The sequence below is a fragment of the Eleutherodactylus coqui genome, chromosome 2 (assembly GCF_035609145.1).
Source record: "Eleutherodactylus coqui strain aEleCoq1 chromosome 2, aEleCoq1.hap1, whole genome shotgun sequence".
Taxonomy (NCBI): domain Eukaryota; kingdom Metazoa; phylum Chordata; class Amphibia; order Anura; family Eleutherodactylidae; genus Eleutherodactylus; species Eleutherodactylus coqui.
Window position 1 is genome coordinate 84,289,920 of NC_089838.1, and position 20,935 is coordinate 84,310,854.

At 42.8% G+C, this 20,935-nt stretch overlaps 1 protein-coding gene across 1 annotated transcript in view; it reads left to right on the plus strand.

Moving 5' to 3' along the window:
• Positions 1-20,935, plus strand: part of PDLIM7 (PDZ and LIM domain 7) — a 109,430-nt gene that overhangs the window by 42,317 nt on the left and 46,178 nt on the right. The window contains exons 3-5 of the mRNA XM_066591158.1: positions 5,605-5,756; positions 6,340-6,370; positions 14,921-15,123. Of these exons, the coding sequence (XP_066447255.1) occupies positions 5,605-5,756; positions 6,340-6,370; positions 14,921-15,123 (386 nt within the window). The remainder of the gene's footprint in view (positions 1-5,604; positions 5,757-6,339; positions 6,371-14,920; positions 15,124-20,935) is intronic.

Below are 20,935 nucleotides of genomic sequence, written 5' to 3' on the forward strand. Positions count from 1 at the left end.
CCCGTCCGAGGATGTATAAACGAGTTGCCTTTAGTCATGTTGTTGCAGCACGAGCAGCCAAGGCATGGGAAGTTCCCCAATTTGGGTGGCGCAAGTACCCTCTGTGTTTGTATCTGTGTCTTTTTTACCGTATGCACCAATTTATCTTTAAAGTTAGGCCCGCGTCGATAGGACACATGATCATCCTCATCATCATCCATCATGATGTCAATCTGTGCTTGTTTCTGCCTGTTCACATGTGGCAGAGCAATGCTATTATGCAGAAGAACGATTGTTAATACGCTCATTCGTCCCCATACAGATGGTATTCATTGGCAGCACATCCCCCTGATTACATGGGGGGTGGGAAGGGGGTGCTGCCAATGAGCGAGCATCTTTATGCCCACATAAATGATCCAACCGGTCACAAAGCGGAAGATTGGTGCGTGATCATCATGCCTGTGTAAAATGGCCTTTGTGGCTGAGCATAAGTATAAATATAAATATGCTGTACCGATAAACCTATTGGAAAACATACTTGAAAGTGGGCATTAAAATCCAATTAAAAAAAATTATAACATTAAAGATGGCAATAGCTTCCATCTTATGTCTGCTTTTATTAAACACTCAGAGTAACAATTATACTTTTATCTAGAATCCCAATAACTGTAAATATAATGTCCTAAAGTTTTGTCATATGCTGACAGTTAGACCTCCCTCAAACAGCCGTTTTTGTACAGCGTTAAATGCTGCCTTTGCAATGCTGCGCTAAACGCTGTACAATGCTCCCATTCATTTCAATGGGGCTGTTCACACAAGCGTCAAAACGCTGCGCTTTGACAGCAATGCATGTTCTATCTTTGGCTGTTTTCAGCTAAATGGGCAGCGGTTTTAGTGCTGCTGAAAACGTGGCACAACTTGGTACCACCTTTTTGGCAGCGCTAAATGCAAGCACTAGCTGCACGACCTAAAAAAAAAATCAGTACTCCAGTAGCTTGCGCTAGACTCTTCAGCTGCTCTCTGGAGCTCTGGGCAGGCTGCCGGCCACTTGTCCTTGCCAACAGGTCATCTTTGGGGTTTGAAGACCCCACCTCCAGCAAGAGATTGTTCTGATTGGTTCCTTGAGTGCTGGCTGAGCCAATCCGAGACAGTGCTCTATGAACCAATCACAGCCATTCAATGAATGGCTGTGATTGGTGCTTACAGCGCTGGCTGCGATTGGCTAAGCTTGCTGACACTTAGCGGGCTCAGCCAATCAGAGCAATCTCTCGCTGGGGGCGGGGTCTTCAAACCCCGTCACTATCAAAGGATCCTCGATGATAAGTGCCAGGAGCTGTGGAGAGCAGCGGCAGGGACCAGCACAGCGCCAGTTAAGTGAGTATTGATTTATTTTTAATTTCTTTTTTCAGCATCCTTGGCTGCATTTTCAGCTGCGCTGAAAACACAGCCAAAACGTTGTCAAAAATACATGACCACCCTGCTGAAACCGCAGTAAACGCCTGTGTGAGGGAGGCCTACGGGTAAAGCTGAATTAATACACAACTTCGAGGCAGTGGTTGGTATTTTCCTGAGTTGCACTTTCCTGTGTGAACCTGGCAGTACAAGTATTTTTCAGCTACTTCTTTATTTTAATGCACCGTATGGCAGATTGCCGTTAAACCTAGCTGAGGAACAAAGGTACAACAACAGGCCAAGACCAAATAAGTCTTTGAGTAGTTGTAATATCATACAATTAAGAGCCATAAACGCGCCCACGCACGCCTTGATTTCATGAACCACAATAGTGATGTCATGTGTTGACTGTGCCACACGCAGGAGAAGGATTTCTTAATGATGATGTAACGTTCCCACAGGCAGACAATAAAACAATTCTTTCTAATTGCTTCTTTTACACTCTCCGCGGTGACATGTACTCGTCTAATCAGAATTTCCATTAAACATGACTGCTAGGGAACATGGTAGGAATGCGTGCTATGCCCACGGGCAGATTGAATCAAAGCAAAACCATTCTGGAACAACTACATGGAAAGTTGCATGTTGTCCTCATGCTTTATGTATGAGGAGATGACTGCTGGCTGTCAGACGTAGAGATTGTATAGAACGCGACTGGCAGGGCAGGGACGTTCTGAATAAAAGGGACAGGTGTGACAGTCATGTGGTGGCTTAGTAGTGCTGAGGCTGTACAATTTCCAGTTATAAATACTAAGCTGTTTTCCAGGCGCACGGACAGGACTTACAGCCATGTGTTTTTCTCTTGCATTTGGCTTGCAGGGATAGTTTAGATTTTGCCTGCTCATTGATACAGCATGTAGTCTAATGGCAGATTTAGACACAACGATTTTCGCTGAAAAATCACTCAAAGCCGTATTTTGAGCGATAGTCGTGTGTAACTCCACTGACATTGTGCAGTTTTCGTTAAGAAATCGCTGATCGTTCTCTTTCAGCATTCTGAAAGAGAACGATTAGACTTTTCAGGAATTCACAGCAGGATACAGCTGATACTATTGTTTCAGCTGTATCAGGCTCCCTGAACACAGGCTGGGTATGAAGAACAGAGCGGTCCAGCTGTGTTCTGCATACCTCGCTCGGAGCGCTCAGCTGTATAACAGACGGGCGCTCCGAGCAGAGAACAGCTGGATGCAGAAGACAAGCAGCCCCGCTCGGAGCAGAAAGTGACAAAAAACATCTTTTGAGCGATAATCGTTGTGTCTAAACCAGGCGCTGTGCTGTCACAGGTTCTGTCAAATTTGCCGGGAAGATCTGTCTACTTTCCTGACATGTCTATATTTTTTGTGAAATAACAATTCTAGAACATCTTTTCTTAGAGCTCTACATTGTACCGTTCTCCTGTCATTCCTCCTGGACATTTTTGACAATTGGGTATTACCATTTTGAAGGTGTGTCCCTACACCTTGTCCAATTAGTGCTGACTGTTTTAGACCTTGTAGAGACACAGACATGGGCGGACTGAGTCTGGAACGGTCCCACAGCGAATATTTAGGGCTACCAAGGCCCCTCTTCTAAAAGTCTGGTAGTGCTTACACATAGCTTCCTCGGACACACAAGGATTTCTATCCCCCGTCTGACGCCAGCTGTCAGACGTTTCAGCTAACAAAGAGGGTTCCTTTTACTTTGGGGGGCCACAGAAAGCATTCTATTAGGACAACTATTATTTATTCCAGCCATAGAAGAGAGCTTATTACTAATTGTGATGGCCACAGCAGCAGTTTGATTAGTGATTGGGGGCCAAAGCAGGAGTTCTATTACTAAATGGAGGTACAGTTGGGGTTCTGTTACTAAATGGGGCCACAGCAGGGGTTTAATAACTAATTAAGACCACAACAGGGGTCCTATAACTAATTTGGGCATTTATGGTATAAGCTTAGATTGGTGGCTTTTTTTGTACTGAGTTTGGTTCTGGAGCTTTGTTTATGATATGAGCTTGGTTCTGATACTGTATTTATGTCATGAGCTTAGTTCTAGTGGTATATTTAGGTTATAAGCTTGGTTCTGGTCTTGTATTTATGTGAAATATATAAACAAAGATGGAAGAATATGGTGTGGTTGCCCACACACGGACAGACCATGTCAATGTGCAGCAGCCAATAGCCATACAATTTTGCCAATAATTTGTGTGGCCATGGTTTGGCTGTGTGTGGCCGGGTGCACTGTGTATTTCCATCCTAAGGGCCCTTTTAGACTAACCAATCATTTCAATGAGAGAATGATGTCATTGTTAGCTCGTTCGTTGGAGCATTCTGTTTAAACAGGCAGATACATTGTTGCCTCTTTCAAACGAGAAATCGTTCAGAATCGTGAGTGCATGTTCACTTCATATAATACTTCCCACAGTATAATGAACAAGGTGTATGCACAAATATAATAACACCTGAGTGAGCGGAATTATAAATCTGACATACCGTTATTGTTTCAGCAGCTGAAAATGCAGCTAAGGATGCTGGAAGAAAAAAAAACCTAGCTTGTGCTGTCCCGGTCCCTGCTGCTGTTCTCCGGAGCTCATGGCACTTGCCATCGCTGACATAGGATCTTTTGCTAGTGACTGAGTTTGAAGGCCGCATCTCCAGCAAGAGATTTCTCTGATTGGCTGAGCCCGCTGAGTATCAGTAGGCTCAGCCAATCACAGCCAGCGCTGGATGCACCAATCACAGCCATTCATTGAATGCCTGTGATTGGTGCTTGAGCGCTAGCTCTGATTGCAGAGCCGGCACTCCTGAACCAATCAGAGCAATCTCTCGCTGGGAGGTGGGGATTTCAATCCCCGTCACTAGCAATAGATGCTTTGTCGGCTTGACAAGTGCCCGGCAGGCTGCCTGGACCTCTGGAGAACAGCTGGAGAGTCCCGGACGGCAGCAGCTGGGTAAGTATTCTTTTTTTTTTTTTTTAGGTAGTGTAGCTAGAGCTTGCGCTTAGCGTTGCCAAAAAAGTGGTACCAAGTTGTGCCATGTTTTCAGCAGTGCTGAAACCGCTGCCCATTCATTTCAATGAGCGACGCAGGGCTGAAAACGGCAAAAGATAGAACATCTATCGCTGTCAAAGTTGAAGACGTTGCATTTTGACACTTGTGTGAGAACAGCCCCATTGAAATGAATAGGAGCGTTGTACAGCGTTTAGCGCAGCGCTGAAAGGGCAGCTGTAAACGCTGTACGAAAATGTCTGTGTGAGGTAGCCCTTACTTTAAGGAATTGTCAAGTATATGTTTACCCTGTTAGCTTGACTATTTTGCTATGATGTGTAGATATTGTTAATATATTACATGTTATGATTCCCCCTAGTTTCTTTTAATTCTTTCTCAGAGTGTCCACCTTATGTGTCCAGTGTGGTGAGAAGAAGCTGCTTCTAGTGCAGTGATTCTTATTGGCTGTCTTGTACAATAGCAGGAATCGCACCACTGCCTATGTATAGGGGGATTCGGGTGGTGGGACTGAGCTACTGAGCATGTGTGATCACCGACACTGGATACTTTAAGTGGATGTTCTGAGAGGGAATCGAGAAAACACTTTATTAAAGTTTGTTTAAAGTGTACATAACTTTTCAGATCACTTTTCAGAAGAAGCTGCTGTGTGTGTGTACATGAGGAATAACACTGTTTATGGCCATTATATGACTTGTATCTTATATTTTTCCCCATTTCTCCTCTGAAGGCTGTATCTCTGAATATCATTTCTCTCAGAACTGGTGGGAAGTTTCTTAGCTACAATGCTGTCTCCTGTACACTGCACAGAGAACTGCAGATTTTGCTCTCTCTCTGTAGCACACAGACATAACATCATCAGAGAGTAACGTGTACAGCAGTTCTGAGCAGTGTAGATGTGAACAAATAGCAGCAAATAACTTTTGGGCGGCAAGGGGATTATCTTAGAGGTTAAACTCCTAGGATTTGGGCTGATTTAATTGGGTACATGGCGGTCAAGAGGAGAGAAGGCCGAGGTATTTTCTTATTGCTTGATATGAATAGAATAGACCGGCAGCAGTGCTTCTACTGGTGCTAATCAGATACAGGGGGTTATTGCTGGGTCTACCTGCACGCAGTAGAAGTGTAGCTACATTAAGTATACTGATACATTTTTATGTGTTTGTAAGTAACCTATCTGCTTTCTATTGCAGCTGACACCAGCGGGTAAGGCCGAGTTGACTGGAGTGAGCGTTGGGGACTGGCTGCTGATGATTGATGGCGAAAGCACCACAAATATGACTCACATTGAAGCTCAGAACAAGATTCGAGGCTGCACTAATAAACTAAGCCTAGCTCTGAGCAGGTAAGACACTGAGTACACCAGTATCGAGGCGCTTGCCATTGTGGGACTGCTGACCCATGATGACTGGTGGTGCATGCTATGACTGCCAAGTAGATAAGTTCATAGACCAGAGGTCCCCAACATTTTGTACCTTGTGAGCCACGTTTAGCTTTGAGTGAAGCTTGGAAGCCACATTCAATTTAAAAATGGAGGAGAAATTTTTAGACTAGGGCTGCATGCCAACTTTGACCATGACACAAGTCATGTGGTCAAAGATGGCAGTATGGCCCTGCTACATTGCATCCTAATGTACGTGATGGCAGCTCACACATTGCCTCACAATGTGACCGCTTTCACTGAATTGGCATGGTTTGGTGGTTCGGATCTATCTGCAATAATATCATTTGCCAGCTCATATGGTTATAACCCAAGTCTTCCCTGGTGAGCCACACATCAAGAGGTTGTGAGCCACATGTGGCCCCTGAGCCATTGATTGGGGACCACTGTTATAGACCTTGCACAGAATAAGTAGGGTATCATGCAGTCCTTGTAAGTAAAGCAGCTGGTTATATCCTGATGGATGACCGTTGTTTTCTCTCTTTAGATTCTCCATGGGAGGGAGTAATCAGCCAAAGGTAAGTTCTTACATCAGGATACAGGAATATGAATGGTGTGTGGGTGTTGTCTGTGAGAAGCGGAAGATGAAGCAGTCTATGATTGTCTTGGATGGAGTTATTTTTATCCACTTGCATCTAATGTAATTTTATCTATCCTCACTTTCTTCCTTGGGAATTCAATCTGTCTGCTTTATTCTTATCTCCTGCTCTGTTTAATAACCTCATCCACAAGCGCATAGGAAGTTGATCTCCTTTCTACTCTGTATGGATGTAGTAGCACTGGATTCCCCCTTATAAGATCCTCGCTGGAATGCAATAGTCAATCAAACCCGAGTTGATCCACCTTAGTCCTCTAGGTTACAAAACGTAACATTGTCAGCATCTTCCAAGCGGTATACTTTGTAACCTTTCAGCTCATAAGAGCCTTTTTCCAGCATAACATACGAAACAATCGTATAACTCCCCCAAAAATGGTGCACACCAACCAGTCATCAGCACATCAAATGGGCTCTATAACATAATTACATCACCGTGTACCTAACATCTGTGAGGTATAAAACCAGCAACCAGGCGTCCATCCAGACTAAGGGACCGAAGGCTAGAAGATCCATGTTACTGGCGTATCCAAACTCTGTGCATGTCCGCGCACCATAATGCGTCCTCCTATCAGAACAAGCATATTTGGCTGCCGCTATTTCCTCTAGCCCATTCCCCTTCTATACTAGCAAAGCATCATGTAACCATGACAGTTGGACATCAAGGGGCCGGCATAGTGTGTAGCCTCCCTATCACCACGTTTGTGAGGACCTGATAAGTACTTCCCATGTTGCAGGATACAGCTCTCCATAGGGGAAGCATATAAGACCAGCACGGTGCTTCACTCCATGTTGAAGATCGGAGTGGAGTGGAGCTCCGTCATGCTCTTATATGATTCCCCTATGGGGTGGTTAGTGGAAACAACGGTAGCTATATGTACTATCAGTTGTTAGGGACATTGTGACTCTGATACGAATTGTATCTTCTTCTAGGATAGGTCATGGTACGGGTGTCACAATGCCATTCTGTGCAACACCAATCATCTGGACACGGAAATATCTATCCGTGGCTGCTCACATGTAGTTTCCATGTCAGGATGATGAGGACTGGCACATAGTAGGGCAACAGGAATGGACAAGTTCCTAGGGTGCACTGTGTAGCTATGTCTAGATCCCTATATATTAGGAGTATAAAGTCTCTTGACCCATTTGGCACTCCAGAAATGAATGTATGAGTTACAGTAGAGGCATCAGATATACATGCAGTTTACTACATTGTGGCTTATAGGACTTATGAAATGCCAGGCCATTACCTCAACAATGCAGAGAGCGGCATGCTTTGTCTCCTCTTCGCTGGAGTACTGACTGAGGGGGAGGTGACCCCCATTCTCCCAATAGGTGGGAGTCCTGGAAGTGGAGCTTGCTTCACTTTATTATGGCCTATACATAGGATAAACCATAAATATCTCAGAAGTGAATTCCATTGCGGCCCTTGGAAGTGGTTCAGTACGGCAGTGTGGCCCTCAGACAAGAAAAAGTTATGCAGTCTTAGACCAGGATGATGTTTGGAACTACTCTAGCCATCGGTCGCTCTGTCTGGATGGAAGCCTGGTTAGTGGTTTTGTATATCACTCATGTTACGTACACGGTGCTAGGTTATATAATAGCTGTAACAATTTAATTACATGTGATGTCCTGATAATTAATTGGTAGGCACTAATTGATGTAGGGGGGATAATGATATAAAACGTCTGTTTTGTGACTTCTATGCCATGCTTGAAAAAGGCTCTTATGAGCTGAAACGTTGCATTTCTCTGTATACGTGGTCCATCTACATTAAGGTATACTGCTTGGAAGATGACGTTGTGACGTTTTGTATCTCCTTCGCGCTGTCACCCTTTGCCTCTGACGCTGGCTAGCCTGGCACCAAACTCCTAGGTACCCCTCTGTGGATGCATTCCCGGAGCTGTATGTACCCTGCAGGGTAAACAGAGGCCGCTTTATTCTCCGCTGCAGGAATGTATCTGATCTCATGGGGACGTGTTACTTGAGGAAGATGAATTATCACTAACATATTAACTGCGCTGCCAGTTATCTGTAACCTACTTTCTAAATGGTATTACAAATGGAAATAGAGAAAAGAACTAAGAGGCTTTCACAACCTTAAGCGAGTTCCACTGAAAAGCTGATGTGCGATTATGTCTTATAGGCAGAACATACTGATATATATTATGTGTCATATATATATAATCATTCCAAAAAGTCAAAGCTGCAAAAGCGTAACCAAATCCACAACACTTCAATAAACCATAGCCAGCTACAATATGCATTCACTCTAACTTACTGTGCGGAGGGCAAGCTAATTCCTGAATCATCGGTTTATTGGCTTAAAAGCATTTCTAGGCAGGAATCATTGCTGTGTAGGCGCAATTAACATTCATGCAAAAAAACACTACTTTTAGTGGGCCTACATTTAAAATATTATAGGCTAGTTTAGGCTTCTTTAATGGCAACTTTTTTTCTTTTATGCTTTTCGAAAACCTTTTTTGTTGCTACGAATGTGTTTTATGAAGTATCCCATTAGGGCTAAAAGTGTTGCGGAGTGGACTCTCTAAACATAAATTGTAGCTTTGGTTTTTATATTACTGAATAATCCGCAAGCTACATTTTAAAGTGAAGTTGCTTTTTTTACATTTTTTGGTGCACTTCTCTAAACTGAAACTTTGTGTGAAGAAAGTGATTTTCTCACTTGCCCAAGGGCTGAATCACACATGGTTTTTTTTTTGTTTAATAGAAATTAAAAATTTTTTCTTTTTTGTCCTCTTTACAGGCATTTTATGGTATTTTTTTAATGTTTTATTGAGAAGCCTATGGAGAAAACACCTGATACAACGTCAGCATTTTGATTAAAATGCCACCGGCCCACAAGCCACCTCTAAAACACCACATATCAACTCGATGTAGAAGTGCGCATTTTTAAAGTTTACTATGGGCTTTCAGTGGGGATGTGGCTACATTATTTTAGTTCCGAAGAAGTGACATGAATACGCAGCAAAAAACTGGGATATACAGTACTGTGTGTGTGAATGTGGCCTAAGGCTGACCATATACCTTAGGGACTATTTACATGGCTGTAGGCGTTTTAGGTGCGCCCGTAAAAACACCTGAGCGGCAAAGGGCCCGACGCAGAGGCCGCAATACTGTGAGGTCTGGGGAGACATTCCCCCTTCCCTCCCTGGCTCACCTCCTCCCCTCCAGCTGTTTGCAATGGCAGATGGGGAGTGTGGGAAGCTTAGCTCTGCCCTCATCCTGCCCCCTCCTATAGCAAACAGCGGCAAAGGGCGGAGAGGAAAAGAGTAGGGGGAGAGAGTTTAACAGCCACCTCCCTTCTCCAGCAGCTAGCATAGGCTCCTATAGGAATCTATGCAGCTGGGCGTTTTTACACCGCTGAAATACACCCCTGTGTAGTGATGCATTGTAAGCCAATGTATCAGAGGGGCAGCGTATTTCAGTCGGGCGTTAATAAGCCCTTAGACAGCTGTCTGCTAAAGTCTCTGGCAGCAGTTTATTTCCCGCAGGCATAAAAGATCAGGCATAATATCCAACATCGATGTGTTGTGGAAGGAGATTTGTGACCGCCACATACACATTAGATAGTCAGTCCCACCAAAATTGGCTGGCCCAACTTTCATCTACTGTGTATGGGCAGTCTTGTTCTCATAGAGATTATCTACAGTCTCATTAGATTAGAGACAGAAAAATGCACAGACCGCCCATATTATTTTATACCATGCCTTGCAAATGTCTTGAATTTTGAAAACTTTCTATTTTGAAGATTTGATCTATATATATAATTTTTTTAAATCAAAATACCATAAAATTGAATAAAAATATCAATGCATCAAAGGACTAGAGAAAGATTCTCTTTTTCTGGAAGCAAAGCACCACGTCTGTCCGTGGACTGTGTCTGGTAGTGTAATACGGCTCCTTTCACTTGAATGGAGGTAAGCTGCAATTCCAGAAAGTGCCCATGGACACAAGTAGAAATATCTGGAAAAACAGAAGACCTTTTTTTCTAGTCCTGGAAAACCCCTTATTGCACATAACCGCAAAGCCCTTGTGAACTATAAGCAAATCTATGTTGTCTAACTTTGATCATAATTGAGCATAGGTGATTGTTCAATAAAGCACAAAAAGCTGTTAGAATACATGCGGGCTGCCAAAGCCAAACAGAGCATAATATAGCCAATGCAATAAAAATCATTACCTGGATTCAAAAACGGCCAAGAAACAGCTTTGTCATGAAATACGTCAATCTATAGCTGTCTAGTGAAGCTAAGAAGTGTCATATGTAGTCCACTACAGAAACTGGAACCAGTCAGGATGGAATAAGCAGAAAAAGTTTATACCATGTGGGAAAGACACCGAAATTAAGTGGCTTAGTTAACTCCTTAAGGGTCAGCCATTTTTTTCTCATTTGCGTTTTTTCTATCCACTTTCGAAAAATGATAACTCTTTTATTTACCCATCGGCATAGCTCTCGGAGGGTTTGTCTTTTTGGGCTGAGTTGTATTTTTCAATGGTACTATTTAATATATTGAAAAACCTAGAAAATTTCGAAGTGGAGTGAAATAGAAAAAAAAAATCACAATTCCACCGTCTTTGGGCAGGTCTTGTGTTTACGGTGTATATACTGTGGGAAAAATGACATGGCAACCAAGCGGCACCTAGCGATCGCATTGCGTGGGGGCCATTCCGAACCTCCGAACTTCGAGTGAGGGATTTAAATGCTGCTGTTAGAATTGGCAGCTGTATTTAAAGGGTTATCCATTGCGATCAGCAGTATGTAGTGTCTACCGATGTATACTATTTGCAGTGTGCATCAGGTAATCAGAGAGGTTGTGCAGCCATCTCTCTTTCCTCAAGCCCGGAGGGTTGCTTTTAAATAGTACATGCTAAATACCTCATCCGTAGCACCAGAAAAATGATTCCTGGAAGATGACCCTGCAAACTAAGCTGTAGGAAAAACATCAAACTGACATTGGAAGACTAGAAAAGAGTATAAAGGATTCAAACCCTGAGGGGTTTAGCTCAAAGAGAAGAACATGCGAGATACAGAAGAAATTGCCGTATGCTGGAGAAGCGCTTGATGCCATCTGACAGGGAGGCGGAAATGTAACGGTGCTGGTAAGGTGGGAGATTGGCATCGGTACTATTATTTTACCATGCCATCCACTGCGGTCAGTGCAGGACTGATGCAAATGTCATCATGCAATAGGACAGTAATCTTTATATACTTCTAAGCTTAGTATTTTTTTTGAAGAACCAGTATGGTGTAGTATTTTCTGGGATCGACTGGCCTGTGCAATCACCAGATGTCATTCCAATGGAGTTCTTCTAGGAAGGCGTCTACCATAAGGTCGGGAAAATACCATGCAAGCTTGTCGCACTATTAGGAAGAGCTACAGAGGGTATGAGTTGAATTTTACCACTGTACATCTTCAAAAACTACAGTATTGTCTACCATGCCTGATAACGGCTTTAATGGAGCATGACCCAACCCATTGCCTTAAGCTGACCATGGCCATACAGATGAGATACTTGTCTTTAAATTCTTGTTCAGCCAACCGCCATCTCTCTTAATCCACCCATACCCATGCGTGATCCTCTCGACTGGGCATGCATGTGTTCTCAATAGGGGGGAGGAGGAGAGAAAGGTGATGGCAGCAAGGGCGCTGCTATGGAGTCATGGGCCTGGGTGCAATAGTTTAGCCTCTCCCGCTGGCTGCATGTTCAGTGCCGGCAGCTCCGGTCTCCCCTTTACAATTTGCAGTGAGCGTGTATACAGGACATCACAGGCTGCAGCAGTCAACCACAGAACTCAGCATTTTAACACTAGCTCTATGATTGGCTTCAGTAGCCTATGATGTCCCATATACATGCTGACTGTAGGCTATAAACATGACATCACTGATGAGATCAGGAGGGCACCTGGTAGAGGGCAGTATAGGATCTTTTATTATTTTCAGGCATAGACAGCATCAAGTAAAATAAAAAAAAACAATTACAGATTGGACCTACCTCTTTAATAGTAATAATAGTGCCACCATATAGTATAAGTGGCACTGTATAGTTAAAATGCCCCTCACTGTTGCCCCTTTAGTATAGTGTCCCTATTTTAAACAGTTTGTCACGTCCGACCTGAGCGTAATTCACACCATGCCCAGGAAGAGCGCAAACAGAAGGGGAATGTACACAAACAGACACCGAAACAGACTGAACAGTAAGTTGCACTTGCAAGCAGACATCCAACAACGACTGACAAACTTCAAAACACCTACCACACCTCGGCAGATAGAATAGCTAATAAATACGAGACATTGGTCAAGATACTTAAAGTCACGAGCCCACAACAAGGGTCCTCATTGTCTCCTATTCTTAACAAGACAACTCAAGCCTCAGGAGTCCTGCCTGCAAGCGGGGCGATCGGCGCAACAGGGACGGCCCCACGCTGGGACCTAGGGGTCTCTCTCACCATAGATGGTAAATGGCGTACAAGCAAAACAGGACACTGTTCACACCAACAAACAAGGGAATTCCAACCAGAACCTCATGCATGCTTTGCTTGGTATTGCTGCATGCATGACTCCATACACTGGTTTCTTAGAGGAATGAGAAGGATAAATGACCAGCTCCCTCTAGTAAGAGGGGTTGGCATTTATGTGCCGCCGACCGGTGGTGGTTGGCCGACTTGAGCAATACACATTCTACCAGCTCAATCATCCCACACCTTTGTAAGTGTGCTCCTGAAAACCGATAGAACTACAGGTCCCAGGAGCACAACGTGACAAAGTAGCCCCTTTAGTAAGTGTCTCCAGAAGTGTCTCCCTTTAGAAACAATGCACCCAAAATGTGGCAGCTTTTGTAGTAGTGCCCCCAAATGTGACCCCTTTACCAATAGTGCCCTCAAATATGGCTACTTGGGGTGAGTGCTGCCCAGTTGTGGCCTCTTAGCAACAGTGTCAGTGAGGATAGCCCCTTAACATATGATATGTCATCTGGCCACCTAGCGTTGCTATCACCACTGACTTCGTGTTACCACCAGTCAGTCATCTATCCAGCAGCACCGCAGCCCAACTCCTTGTCTGTCTGTAGTGCAGTCTAAGCGCTAGAGGAACAGAGGAGCAGTCGGGCTCTGATGCTACCGGGTTAGATGGCTGACTGGCGGTGAGAGAAAGTTCCTGTTGCCATCACTCAGTCATCTAGCCTGGCTGCATCAGAGCCCAACTGCTCCTCTATTCCTCCAGTGCTCAGGCCTCGCTGCAGATACAGAGGAGTCGGGCTGCGATGCTACTAGATAGGTGACTGACAGGTGGTGACAAGACATTAGTGGTGATAGCATAGCAACGCTGGGTGGCCAGAAGAAGGGACAAAAGAGACATTATATTGTGTCAAGGGGTGCCTGTGGGCCCCCCTGGCTTAGTGGCCGGGTCGCAGTTAAGACCTCTGTGACCCCTATAGCAATGCCACTGGCTGCCAGACAACTCTGGTAGCAGCTTATCTCTCTGAGAACAAAATGACCAGGCATGCTAAAACCAAGCAGCCTCCTGACTCTTCCCTGACACATCACATCGTACACTAATCCCTCTGAAATCAATGGGTGCTGTCAGATAGCAACAGAAACCATATATAGTGGACCACGACACCAGTATGAACATAGTATAAGCCTAAGTTTACGCTCACAAAAGAGAGAAAAAAATGTCTTTTATTGAACTGATGTAGACATATGCAAACCGAGATACTTTGGTATTCGCTTTAATCCCATAAAAATTAGCAGGATTACATCACTTGGGTGTTTCCGTTGTCTCCAAAGATACTGAATGAAGCATATGTTAGCATGTGGAAACACTGCTCCATTCTCACTTTCCTCCTCGCTGCAAAACAGGGGATCGTTTCATTGATCATTGAGAGTTCCATTAATCAGATCTTAAAATGTTCCTCAGTGAGTAACCCATGCTTTACCATTCCATGGGATCTATTATGTTTTCTGTCCTGATCTGGTAAATAAAGATATTCGCACATTATTAGATACACATTTTATGAGAGTCCAATAAATGGGTGAATGCATGTGATTTCTGTTTTTCTGTGGATATGGCTTGTTATAATAAACCATTACTATGAGTGCTACTTTGCATTATTACACAGCCCTTGTTTTTTATGTTATTTTGATTGAAATGACTCCTTTTCTGTGTCCTAATAGGGGGAGATTTATTAAAACTAGTTGAAAAAATGTGGAAGGACTTTTCTCCAGCAACCAATCCTCTTTCTATCTTTGCGCTAGTTTAATAAATATCCCCATATCTGTCTTACTTATAACTTTGCATGCACTAATGTCATAGCCAGCCACACTCTCTTCTATTAACATTGTCACTAAATTGTAGGACAGAAAACATTGTGGGGTGGGTTGGATGGGGCACAGATTGCTCAATATGGCTGCATGATGCCTGGTTTGTTCCCTTGTCTTCTCCCAAAGGGTGTGATTACTCCTGATAATCAAGGCGTGAAGTATAACTTTTCACCGAGTGCATCTCTCAACAAAACCGCCCGGCCGTTTGGTCCTGGGACACCACCCCCAGACAACTATCGGGCAGCTCAGGTTACCAAGCCAGTGACATACAACCCCCCTCCACCATCCTATACCACCAGCCCAACACCCCAAGCCCAGCAGCAGAACGGGTATGTGAATGTCTTTGGCATGTAAATGAACATTGGCGTCCTGCATTTTGAACGGTCAATGGAGCAGTCTTGTCTTAACCCCTTCAGTGGCAGGTTTATTATTACCATGTCAGCGTAGCAAGCCCTGAAGATTTTCCTGAAGTAATTTTCAAGTGTCAAATGTGTACAGTGGCACAAGAACTGTGTGTCCTGGCCAGCATTTCAGCACTAGAGCTGTCCACGAAAATCTTCCGGGGTTTAACTGCATGGTCAGTGCAGCAAGCCTCAGAGATTTTCCATTAAAGGGGTTAAGGCATAAAAACTTGTGCTTACAAAAAAGCTGTTGGCATCAGTTTGGAGCAAGCAATCAGATCACTTATTTCTTTTTCAGAACTATTTTAGAAAAACTATAGTTGCAACCTGATGGGACAAGTCTGACTTTATTTTATTTTGTTGGCACTGTTTTTATCCATGAGACCCATGTAGTAGAGAGATATGTTGTTAACAAGAACTGATGGGTACCACAGATTGATATAAAGAGGGGTATCAACAATTGTAAGCCCCATGCAATAAAAACCAAAAATAAGTAATTGAAGAAACTTTACAGAATACATATAAGAAAGACTACAATATGATTTAAAGTAAAATGTAAGGTTGGCTACAGGTGCAATGGCTAGTAAAGGCCAAAATATATCAAGCAAAGCCATAATGGAAAATAATATAATCCAGAAAATATGCTGTTATAAAGGGACTGCACATCAAAAAGTAAATCTAACAAAAAGATAATAGATCTCCATGATCTGGAGACTCCACGAACAAAGCTTTCCAGGCGATAGACGTGGGGCTATATCTGCTGCAGGTTCTATCTAGCCATTTTATCGATGTCTGTTAATTCCTATTATTTATATGGTTCTATCTGTTTTCTTTTTGGGAAATCCGGACTTGTATGTTTTTTTGTTGTTTTATTTTTTAGGCATTCTCTCCCTTCTTATTTATTCTATGTACTGATTACCACATCATTGAAATGTATTATTTTTTTCTTTGTAATATCTACTTTTTGTTTATAAGAGCAAACTTTCTGGATTGTGTTATTTTACATTGTCGCTTTGCTTAATATATTTTGGCCTTAAGTGACCGCTGCACCTGTAGCTGACCCTATATTTTCTTATAGTGTTTGGACTGTTTATGTCTGTGGTTTTAGGTGTTTTTACTCATTAGTTGTATTCTTTTTTTTTTATATGTATTTAATAACGTTTTTCTCTTCATTTATGTAATTTTGGGTGTGCAACTCCTTTTTTCCAATCTTCTGTTACCTTGAGAGATATGCTTTTGTCTAAATATTTAATGACCTTTTTATAGAAAACCTATCCCCCGGCCAAAGTCGCTTTAAGTTGGAACAGCTGTAGGATGACCTATGCAAAGTGAACTGGAGTGTCTACTTGATCGGACTGAATGGTCCCAGAGTAATCCGCTAGGGGAAAAAGTGAGGTCCACCCCAACCTAAAATAACACAACATTTTCTATTTTTAAGTTGTCAGGGCTGCAGGTTAACAACTTGCTTAATCTGAATAGAGTTTCACAAATTAGCAAATTGTCTTCCTGACTGTTTGGGTTCCCATACATAATGTGGCATGGCTGCTAATAATGCATGCATTTTACCACTAATTGCCGGGCTGCACACTGAAAACAACGGCAAGTACAGGTGCAGCGCAGCAGTTGGCAGTAAAACGTGCATGCTACCCATGGCTGGGACAGCGTGTGTGCAGACACCCTTACAGGGGACAATGGGTCAATTAATTTACCACATTTAAGATTAGTTTTTGGTGAATTTAAGAAAATGGGCAAATTCATGACCTAGACTGATTGCTTTAACACGGTATATTCCAAAGCATGCAGGTAAAAAGAATGTCTAACTTGCAGATTTTGACACTGATTTGAAAATGGCTTAATTCTGCTGGCAGTTCCACATCAAAATCCACATATAGATAAGCAGATATTGGTGCGGAGTATTCCACAGCGTTATGTGGAATATTCTGTTACATGTTAAAGCATAGCCTTTTACATGCCCCAGTGATATCTAGAAATGTTTGTTTTGCCTGATCATTGGGCCATGTGGAGGCGCCATTGATCGCCCGATGAGCAAGCAAATGTTTGTTCATCAGGTGATTGACTCTTTCATGAAGCACAAAAGAAGGCATGGTGAATGAGCCACAATATCCTTCATCACATTTATCATCTGGAGCAAATTGCTTTGTACAAATGGACCCTAACGAAGGGAAAACATGTATTGGACAAGGTATTTTTCACACTTCTTTTTGGGAGTTTAGGAGGCTGTTTAATAAGTTCAAATGGTACCCCCAGTGACCGGCATTCTCATCTACCACCATAGGTTTAAACCTGACAGTGGGAGACCAAGCTGGCAGATCAGGCAGAACAATTGCAAAGTCAAACTTACAAGTCCAAAAGTTCCTGCAGTAAAGAAAAGCTTTTAGCTCTGACAATTTAACCCTTTCCAATCCAATTTTGGATTCAGGGTTTCCTAAAAGACTTTTTGCTGTTATACAATGGTGCCATCTGCTGGCTAAAGCCAGTGTGTGTGCACCAGAGAGGCTCAGACAGTGGAGTGGCTGGCAATAGACGGTAAGAATACCCTGTCGGCCGTCTTATGACATTGGAGCAGTACAAGCTTTAATCAGAATGTAGGGAGACGTCAGATAGTGGATTGGAAAGGGTTTTTTTTAACCCAAGGCAAATGGAGGTACACTTTAAGAATTATTACATGCTAGTGCAATTATTAATATAATGGGGCCTGTATTGATGGAAGGTTCTCCTTACAAATTAAGACAATTTGAGAGAATACATGATTTGTGAAACTTCACATTTGGTATGTCAACCTAAAGGAGCGCATTTCTACGACCGTTTCACTTTTAAAATCTACATAAAATTTTTGAACAATGTGCTTGCTGTAAGTTACATGTTTTCGTTCCAGTTTTTTTTTTTGTTTCAGATCACATTGTCCTAGTCAGAAATAAAGCTCTTGGGTCACATGTCTGACTGCATAGTGTTAATAAAATGTAGTCTGTTTCCAACGGTGACCGTCAAAAAGTTTAAAGTGGTTGTCTTAAGGGATCAGCAAATGTCTTTTAAAAACAGTATTTCAGGACTCATCCCCACTGATCCTACTCAGATACTCCATTGTCTCTTTCCCACATTCAAGTCCTTGTTTACAGGCTGCCAGCAATGATATGCTGTATTGGCACATGGCTGCTGAAGTCAATCACTGGCCTCACTGGTCACATGTGATAATTACTGACATCATTGCTCTGGGCTCAGCAGTTTTTTGAGCTTTCAGACAACCCCTTTAAAAGCTGATCTGAATATGAATGGAAAAAGTAGACTCGAGATAGCTAAATGCATACAAAAAAGTAATGCAAAATTGACATTTTAAATATGTTGGCTTACATTGATGAAAAGCAAACAAATAAATGTTTTCCCATCCCTTGGACCTCACTTTTGAAAAGTGTCTTAGTAATACCAACCAGACAAAAAGTAAAGGAGTTTTCTGAGACTTAGGCCGGCTGCACACGAACGGGTCGAATTCTGGATGTGGGATCCCGCACCGGAATCTGACCCTGTGCCCAGCCGGTGACCCTGCGTACCTGTAGTTTTCCTCTTCTGTACTGCGGATGGTCCGGCTGGCAAGCCGTCAGACATGCGCAGTACAGATTTTCCACTGCCGTTGCTAGGCAATGACACTGTGTTAAATGCGGAAGGGCCACGGGTTGGATGGCTTCCATTGACTTCAATAGAAGCCGTCCAAACGGAATCCACTCAAAAATAGAGAAAGCTGCGATTTTATTCTTTTTTTTCCTCCACGTGGAAAATCGCAATTGATTTCCACTCATGTGCAGGAAAAAGCACTTTTCCATTGCATGCTATAGGCGTATTTGCTGCGGAATCCGGTGGTGGACATCTGCTCTGGATTCCACTATGCAAATATGCCCGAGTGCAGCCGGCCTTAAAGGGGTTTCTGTAAATCCAGCTCTGCATGCTCATAACAAATAATCATATACTCGCCTTTCCCCACTCCCGCTGTGTGTTGCGTCACTGATTGGCCCTCTGCGTCTGTGTTTACAGGCTGCAGTCCCACCCGGTTTACGGAACGTCACAGGCACTGCAGCTAGTAACAGAGTTTAGCGATTGAGTTCTGAGCTCTGTTATTGGCTGCAGCAGCTGTGAGTTCCCGTAAACAGGCTGATGTCAGAGGGGAGACCCAGAGCAACACCGCGGGACACAGTGGGAGTGGAGAAGGGTGCGAATATGCTTATTTGTGATGTTAGAGTATGGGGAACTGAATTTACAGAAATTCTACAACTGGAAAACCCCCTTTAAATATTACTGATTTGTCCTCAGAATGGGTCATTAGTACCTGATCAGTGTTTGATCTGCTGTTTGAGGAGCCACCATGTTCGGGTGAGCACTCCAGTCTTTTCACTGTATATGAGGCAGAGCACAGTACATTTTGTAGTGGCAGTGTCTGGCATTGCAGCTCAGTCCCATTCACTTGAATGGGACGGAACTGCACATTGGCCATATGATGAATAAATGTGACATCACAGGCCAGAGAATTGGCTGCAGCATTCACCGGAGCACTGTGGCCTCTTTAAACAACTAATCTAATATTGCTGATCCATCCTGAGGAAGGTCATCAATATGTTGGTCTTGGAAAATGCCTGTAAGCCTGAACTTTGGTTCTTATAAGGAACAAAGCTACATTTGAGTTATGATACATGAAGACACATTTGCTGTTTACTTCACTCAATGTTATGTATGCATATAAAACTATTAACCATATATTATGTATAAATTATAAGTACAGACACTACCACACTAACACCAGTTTGGTCCATGAGGTTAAATAATCAACGTTGGTTTGTAATTTACACAGCCTGATTGTTAAAATAAGCATGCAGTCAAATTAATCTTGTGCAGAGATATATGTTTTGTGTTGTGTGTTTTTTTTTCTTTTAATTAAATTTAGAAATCTTCAAAAAATTTGATCATGACCCAACTTGTTACCATGGGGTCAAACTACTGCCAAAGTGCATCAGTCTTTATCAGGTCCATCATGGTCATAACTCAATTTAGATCAATCAGTTGCAGAAACAAACACTATACAAAACACCGAAGAATTAAACAAAATAAAAATTTGAACCTGTTGCAAAATTGTGAAACGTATGGCCACTTTTCCCAGATAACCATGGATTTTCAGATTCAGAATGTTAATGTAACCCCTTAGCCTCCCGTGTCTACACAGTGGTTTGTGAAACAGTAGGGTCCACACAATTGTATATATATTTGCTAGAAAACAATGAGCCCTTTGGAATTGCCTGGATTTTTGCATTGTTTAGTAATAGCATTCTTCCATGCAAATGTGTTTCCGTTCATCAATATTTCTGGGATGCCTTGTGTACGCAGCCTTCTTCAAGTCTAGTCACAGCATCTCAATAGGGTTAAAGTCAGGATTTTTACTTGGCCATTCCAAAACAATGTTTTTTTTCAACCATTCTTTAGTTACCTTACCTGTGTGCTTTGGGTGTGAATTTTCTCTAGCAATGGATTATGTTGTCTGTGGATTGACGTCCTTACCAATCATGGCAATGTTTTGTACCCTTTGCCAATTCTTTTCTGTAAAATGTTTTCGGATGTTTTCTGAAAGTTCTTTGCTTGGTTCACACTCACCAGTTCTTCTTAAGAAGCAGAGATTTGACAGTAACCTGGCTTTGTGTGTCTTTATATATTGGCGAAGCACCTCTGAAACCCATACATTCTA